Source organism: Glycine max, chromosome 4, assembly GCF_000004515.6.
Source record: "Glycine max cultivar Williams 82 chromosome 4, Glycine_max_v4.0, whole genome shotgun sequence".
Taxonomy (NCBI): Eukaryota; Viridiplantae; Streptophyta; class Magnoliopsida; order Fabales; family Fabaceae; genus Glycine; species Glycine max.
Window position 1 is genome coordinate 39,025,926 of NC_016091.4, and position 8,600 is coordinate 39,034,525.

Here is an 8,600-nt window from a genome sequence, read left to right on the forward strand (position 1 = left end):
CTTCGTGGTTTGGTCATAGAGACTTGGCATATGCTGTTGTGGCCTTGTAGATGAACCACCCTGGTCTCTGTTGAATTGGTTACCAGGGTGATTTTGCCACTGTCTCTGTTGTTGATACTGCTGGTTGTTCTAAAATCCTGGAAATCCACTTGTATTGAAATTGTCTCTGGGCTGATTCCCCATATAATTGACTTCATGTGCAATTTGCTCTTCATTAGGGATACAACATCGAGATTCATGAGCTCCACCATAAATTGTACATCCTGCAACCTGAAAAATAGAAGAATGTGAAGTTTGTGCAGAATGAAGCTAAGTTGGCAACTTACTGAGTGTTTCTGTTAGTGTCTCTAGTTGCTTGGACAACAACTTGTTTTGTGCCAACAGAGCGTCTTGTGAGGTTAGCTCCAATAAACTCTTCTTGGTAGGAATATAGGCTCGGTCTCTCAAAATGGCTATGTCACTAGCAGCCATGCTTTCAATTAAGTCCATTGCTTCGTCAAGGGTCTTCATTTTGATCTTACCCCCAGTTGAAGCATCCAAGAGCTGCTTAGATTGTGGTCTCAACCCATCTATGAATATGTTGAGCTGTACTGGTTCTGAAAAACCGTGAGTGGGAGTCTTCTGCAATAAACCTCTGAATCTTTCAAGTGTCTCACTCAACGATTCATCTGGAAATTGGTGGAAGGAAGAGATGGCAGCTTTGCCTTCTGTAGTCTTTGATTCAAGGAAGTACTTCTTCAAGAAATTTTCTACCACTTCATCCCATGACTTCAGACTGTTTCCTTTAAAAGAATGAAGCCACCTCTTAGCTTCTCCAGATAAAGAAAATGAGAACAGACTCAACCTGATTGCATCCGCAGGCACACCCGCCAACCTAATAGTATTGCATATCTCTATATAGATGGCCAAGTGAGCATAAGGGTCTTCATTGGGTAAACCTTGAAACAAATTATTTTGAATTAGCTGTATCAAAGAAGGAGGATATGTAATTGTCTGAGCTTGAACTTCTGGCTGTGCAATACTAGTGAAAAATTGTGGCACAGTAGAACTTGAATAATCTTCCAAGGTTACTCTTCTTGGCTCTTCAGCCATGATTGTCTCTTCAACTGGTTCTATATGAGAATGCCATGCAATAGGAAAACTAGAAGATGCCTCGAAAGATCGAGGTTCTTCTTCTGAAGTTGCTGCTGCTTCTAAATCCTACAAAAAATTTCTGATTCTCTCTGAATTATGCCTTCTACAGGTGGCGTTAATCTCCAAATCGATGGGAATCAAATCACCTATAGTAGATCTTCTTTGCATACAAGAAAACAGAACATCAATTATCCAGTTCAAAAGAACATTGAATATACGGTAACTAAAATATGAACAAAAAAGAATCAATGAATCAAAGAGAAAAATATAAAGTAATGTCGCAAAACTGAACTAAACTCTTCCTAAATCTAGTTCCCCGGCAACGACGCCATAAATACTTAGTTGGATTTCGCCTGCAGTTACTTTTTGGTCCACTTTTTCTTTATACAAATATGTTCAAGGGAAATCCGGTTTCCCGGAAAGCGCATCGGATCGTCAAGCATTTCAAATTAAAATGGATGAATCCGAGTATCGAACTCAGGGAACTAGTCTAAGACAAGGTTAAATTCAGGAATAAGGCATTGTTGAAAAAAACATTGATAATTGATGATTTGGAACAAAATTAAACTAATTCTAGGCTAAAAACAGTAAAAATGCAAGTAATTAAAATTGACAATAGTAGGTAAATATGTTGGGTCTTTCTAACCAACCAACTGATGTATATAAAGATGTTTCTCTAATCAGTCATGCTTTTGTGTTCTATACTGTAGCCTAAATTACTAAATCTCGATCCCTAGCTAGACTGAATCAATCCAAGCTTCATCGTCAGATCCCTCTTGTTGGACTAGGCTCAATTTAGATAGTCCTCCTAAGTTTAGACTAACTTAAACTAAGCTTCATCCTCAGATCCCTCTTGTTGGACTATACTTAGCTTAAATAGCTTACGAAAGTTTAGACTAATTTAGCCTAAGCTTTGTCCTTAGATCCCTCTTGCTAGACTAGACTTAGACCAAACAGCATTATTGTAACAGCATATTTAAAACCAAAACTTAATCCGCATATCCCTCTTATAAGACTAAGTTTCAATTCTACTTCATTCAAGTTTTAAGGCAACAAGACATTTCCCAATGCTAAAGTCATCTAACTATGCACACAAATGGGTGATCAGACCAAGAGCATACAGAATTCAAGCACTGAAAGAAGCATTGAACACAAGAAACACAATCAATTAGATACTAAAGTAATTACATCAGCTGTTCTTTAGAAATCCCTAACAAGGGTGTTTAGTCAGCCATTACAGAAGAAACCCTAACAATAATGAGATTACAAAACCTAGGCATTGTGGTGTGCTCTGGAATGTTGTAAAAATCTGTGTAAAAGTTCTGTACCCTAATTCTGCACAAGACAGACTTTAAATAGGTTTTGAATTCGCGACATTGCGCTTAGCGCGAGTAAGTGGATTTGAGCTTAATAGCGCCAGTCGTGCGCTGAGTTTGACTGAAGACAACTGCTACGCTTAGCACACTGATCTCGTGCTTAGCACACGGCCTTGATATTGATACTCTGCCAGATTCTTCTATCGTGCTAAGCGCGTTGAAGCTACGCTTAGCGGTGGATGTGCGCTTAGCCCACTGATGAGCTAAGCTTAATTGTCACTTTTAGCACTTCATGACTTAGCCTCTTTTTCACCTAAAATTGCACATATTTCATCATTAAATCCAATGGACATATTCTAGAGACAACTTTAACAATAAAACAAGATTTATTTACAAAATCACTACAAAATAACCATAAATTGGGGGAACTATACAAGTTTTGGAAAAAAATTTCTATACAAAAGTTAGTCATACAAGACGACTAACATTGTCATAGATGGTGGCATAATTAGCTCGATCTCTGTATTCACTGACTCGGGTTCAAAGTTTAGGATTTAGGAAGGATTTCCATATGACGTGTTGTCACGAGTGGTGACATAATCAACTTTTTCTCTATAATTGCTTTACTTCTAGGAAAATATCAAGTTAAGACTTAAGTACTGGATTGACCAAACTAGTATAAAAATCAATGGTGCACTCTCTTCTAACCCTTAGCTCTTCATTTTGTCTTTATTGCTTTGCTATAGTTTTAATATCTAATATGCAATATACATGGGGTTAGGGTTTTGAGATAATAAGAAGATTATTTTTCTCACTAAGTTAAATAGAATTAAATATATTTGAATATATTCAATTCTTTTAGGATTAAAGGTTGGGGAAACAATTTTAAAAAAAACATAACTAATCCCTCTTCCCTCTTAAGTTAATGAGACCACTTGGTTAACAAGTGGTATTAGAGCTTAACACTTGGGTCAAGCTTAACAACTTCAAGAGAAAATGATTGTTGGAGTATTTTAAGCAACCACATCGAGTTGTGCAAGTAGGCAATGTAAGTAAAGTATCATTCTCTCAAGGACTAACCGTCTTTAAAGCCAACATCATTGATAGTCTAGACTTTTGATGATGGTTCCATAAATAACTGTCTTTGAAAAATGCATCCTTTTAAGACGCTTTTTTGCTAATAATCGTCTTAGAAATATATCCTTCTAAGACGGTTCTTAGTTAAGAACTGTCTTAGAAGAGTGATCTTCAAAGAGTGACCTTCTAAGACGGTTCTTAGCTTAGAACTGTCTTAGAAAGGTACTTTTCTAAGACGGTTTTACAAAGAAGAGTCTTAGAATGTCACATGTAGATTTTATTATTTATTTTTTATTTTTGGTCACATGAAATGGTCAACCTCAAAAGTGCTTTAGCAAGATCAAACATTATGGATACAATATGAATATTTTGTAGTACACATAAATGCTCAAAAATGAAAAGATACGTTTATTTTTAATAATTAAAATTCACAAATACATACAATATGCATATCATTAGGCTCAATATGCATATCCAATATTCTGAAAGGAAATATATACAGGATTCTGGATGTGAAATTTCAATAAATCATCATGGAAACAACAAAAAAGGTAGTAATGTAATTCACCATGAAATAGATAATGAGTGTACTTGAATGGAACAAAACATTAAAAAAATCCAGCTGCCAAAATATTAAAACTTCAATTGACAGAAAAAGATTTGATATAATATGTTATCAACAATAAAATGCTTGACTATGTAAAAGAACACTTGAAAGGGTTTTTAAATAAATAAATAAAAAAGAATAACAAGTACATAGGACCTCACAAAACTATTATACATTCCTGCTCCATAGCAACACCAGAAAAATGAATCAGTTTATCCTCGCCAATCATAATCTCCTCAATAAGGTCGCAATGCCCAAGCTTAACAGACTTAGGATTGTGAAAGGTTGACGCAATTTCACCACTAGTTACCAAAGGCAGACGCTCAATGCTATCAAAATCAGCATTCTTAATAGCTAATATTCCTGTATCAACAAAGAACTCCTCTAGAAAACTTCAAAATAAGAGAGAGAAAAATCAATTTATATAATATTTTGATACATTTTTTTTTAACAAATGAGACCACAAGATAAGAGAGAAAAATGTTAAATAATTACAATTAAAAAACTTATGTGTCATAGCTACCTCAAATACAAAGAAACCTGAGCCAAGATAACTTCACAAAGTACTAACACAGAATCCAGGACTTACATGAGGAGCAAGCATGTAACAGAATTTAAGAGGCAGACTCATGATTACACAAAATCAATCCAACCAAAAAATTAACCTTTTTTCTTGCATTTGTATGAAGGTAAGTGTATCTTGTTCTCCCATGCATACCATTAATGTCATTAGAAATAAACAAGTTAAAATTATAGTTTAAGTTATTTTTTAACAAGATTTTAGGTCTTAAATTATGGTTTGAATAGAAGTAAAAAAAAATGGTACTCTTTCATTGAATCAAGTAATGATTTGCCGACTATAATTCAACTATTTATTTGTATTCTTTGAAATGAGATGAGATGTGTGAAGTGTTATAAAACAACAATGTATTTATCACTAATTTAAATTTACATATATTATGAAAAACTTTAATTTACATAGTTAGTGTAAAATACACATACATTCAATAAGAATTGACTTTATCATATAATACTATTGTATATGATGATATATACAAATAATTTATATATATATATATATATATATATAAATTATTTGTAAAAGTATCTTTAATTATTTTATTTTATTTTATAGTATGTATCTTCACGTCAACATATTTAATTCCAATCAAAACACCTAAACATGGACATTGTTAATCTATGCATGACGTATTAGAATCTTAATTATCCTCATGACCACTACAATTTCCAAATCCAAACCTTCTAGTTATTTTCCACATTTTCTTCCTAATGCGTCCAAAAACTCAACTAACCACATGGAATCAAATTGAATATATTATAGTACAAGAGAATTAATGTAGTAAACATTATAGTAATTAACATGACCTAGCTAGTTTGAAACATAGAGAGAGAGAGACTATGTTAGGTATGTCACGTACGTGTTATATGTGATTTGCATTATGTTGGTCTGTTATTGTATATTATCATAGCTTTACGTAACCTACCTATTATGACACCATTCAATATATATAAGCAACAATGGTATAAAGTTGCAATATATTACAAGAGCTAAACTCTATGCTTTCTTGTTGGCTAGTCTGAGAAGCGAGAAACGGGGACATTATTGACCCAGAAACAAAATAATCGGAACATCGTTTAAAACAAAATTAAAAATTTGACTTACGTGTCTGAACTCTGACTTTGAACACTTAGTACAAGCATTTTCTTCTTCATTCCTGGAAGATATGGATTTGAGCTGATCTTCTTTCTTATCTCTTTCTTTCTTTAACTTGACACGCTCCTTTTCCTAAAAGAATGCAAGTTATGAATATCAACGTTTTTACTGATTCACAAAATCAAAATTCCCAACAGCTGCAAAGTGAGAACAAATAAGGCAGAATCTTGTTCTCAACCAATTAACAACAACGAGTATGTATAGTTGCACAAGCATACCAGATTTGCAATCTGCTTTGTCGCATGTTCCAGCTCCCTCTGTTCTTGCCACCAACCAACAAAACAACACCAAATTTAGTATAAGAAAAGCTTAAGTGAATTTGAATCAAGTGACAGGACAGGATAGGACTAACAAAACCAAAATAATGAGTAGGGTATATATTTCCTCTATGATTACACTTGACTTCCAAGTTCCAAATTCCAAATTCCAACACTACAAGTAAACCTCTCTGACATAACTAGATTAATCCAAAAGCCGCAGTTATTTATTACAAGTACCTCAGCTGTGTGAGTCAAAATATTCACCTGCGAAAATTATTGAACAAGAATTAGAAGTAAAAAAAAGTAAATGTGCTACCATTTGAAACTTGACATATAGAGGAAATTTCTAAACAATAAAGTATATTGTATTATAAAGGAGCATAATATTTGCATTTTGCATAATCCAAAATTCCACCAAAAGTTCAAATTAAATTAAAAAGAAATTCATCCTTTCTTTACAAAGTAAATATGAACGCTGTTCCATCTTACATAATGGTTACACATTAAGAAAACTTTATCTTCTGACCAAGTGAAAATTTAGACTAGGTAAAGTATTATGAAAAGCAAAGCTATGAACCATAGGGCTGTTTATTGATGCAATCCTATCCTGCAATGGCATTGGATAGAAGACTCCAAGTAGATTGAGTCAGAGATGCAAGAGAAGGCCTTAGGGTTCTCATGAGCCTTAGGGTAGATTTCGGGCCCATAGACTAAGTATGAGCCCACATATCTTTGTAGATATTAAATTAAGGTTTCATTATTTTTGGGTCTTGTATTTAGGGCTCCATAATGTAGGTAGGGTACCTTAGAAATGTAGGATTTTCAGCCCTTGTATTTTAGGGCACCTAAACTAATTTTTGTATTAGGGGTAGTTTTGTAATTTCACACACATTAAGTGAATATTTGATGTGTGTTGGAAAATAAATTTAATTGAATTGGGAGAAGCCCAATCCAATTAAATTTTAGAGGGGGAGGTGAGCATTTGCTTGTTACATCCCATTGCCACATCATATTGTCACACTTTGTACATATCCTTCATGCTTTACATGTCTCATGACACCTAAGTACACTTAGTGGAGAATCTTGGACTTGATCTTGGATTAGTGGGCTGAACCATAACTAAAATTCACTAATCATAATTAGTGAAATTTTGGCTCAAAAATTTGGTTCCACAAATTCAATTTCAAATCCAAGTGAAATTTGAATAGAAATTCAAATTTTCCTCCAATTTTGTGTGACACTTAGGCTATAAATAGAGGTCATGTGTGTGCATTGTTTTCAACTTTGATCATTTGAGAATTACACTTCAAAGTTCAGACCTCTTTTGAGGATTAAATTTCATGCTCCTTCTCTCCTTCTCCCTCCATTCTTCTTCTCATACCTTCAAGCTCTTATCCATGGCTCCCTATGGTGGTGAGCTTCTTCTTGACTCATCTTCTCTTTGAAGTGGTGTCTCCTCTCAACTCTTCTTCTTCTCCATTCCGTTGTCATTAAAATTCAAGAAGCAAAGGACTTCATCGATGAAGAAGATACAAAGCCTACAAGCTCCACATGGAGCTACATCATGTGGTATCAAGAGCATCTTCATCTAGGTGATGTTCTTTTGCTTCCTCTATCTTTTTGTTCGGTCAATTCACTTTAATTCCTTGTTATTCATCTTATTCTCCATCTATATCCTCCATTGTCTTGTGGTTTGGTGTTGTTTAGAGTAGATTCAAAAAAATAAATTGATTAAATCTTATATCTACACTTGTTCTTGGATTTCTATAGTTCAAATTTTATAGATCTACTCTTGAATCATGTTTTGGTGTTGATTTTAGGTTCTATCATTTTTCAATTATAATATTATTGTGCTGAACCTTTAGATCTAAATTTTCTTCCAAAATATTGATTAGAAAAAAAAACACAAAAATCTAAGTGTAAATCACTTAATCCATGTTGTCTTAGAGTCATGTTTAGTCATAGTAATTGTCACATTATGTTTTAAGTTTGTGTTGAATTTTTATTTTTTTGATTGAATTCTAGATACATTTGTTCATGTATTCTTGTCATTCTTAGCCTATCTTTTGAATTTTGAGTCTAATTCATGTGTGTTATTTAGTTCATAACATGTTCTAAATCAATTCTTAGAAGTAATCTTGTTGTTGAACTTTTTTTTGTTTTCTAAGTTTCCTACATGATGCCTATGATGAAGTTGAGTTGTGGTGTTAAGTTGTGGCTGGATTTGTGAATCAAAATAAGTTTTAAGCTCTCTTGAATTGTGTTATTCAAGATAATTGAGCATAAGCAAACACAAATTGTAACTATCAAAGCCTTAAGCAACATACACACTACTCTTGATTTCTAGGTTGAAATCGTTGGTGGTATCAGCTTGAACATACGAACTTGTATAAATTACTGAGAATTGGTCACTTTGAATTTTGAGCTGAAAGTTTTACTGAATTTTCTAGACATCGGGAAAAAAATTATAA

At 33.5% G+C, this 8,600-nt stretch overlaps 1 protein-coding gene across 1 annotated transcript; it reads right to left on the reverse strand.

Moving 5' to 3' along the window:
* Nucleotides 1-309: 309 nt before the first annotated feature.
* Nucleotides 310-5,868, reverse strand: LOC106798578 (uncharacterized). Its single transcript, XM_014775176.1, has 3 exons — nt 5,819-5,868; nt 4,309-4,526; nt 310-938 (listed from the first exon to the last, which is right to left on the reverse strand). Exons 1-3 carry the CDS (start codon nt 5,866-5,868, stop codon nt 310-312), a joined length of 897 nt encoding a protein of 298 aa, XP_014630662.1.
* Between the last annotated feature and the right edge of the window lie 2,732 nt (nt 5,869-8,600).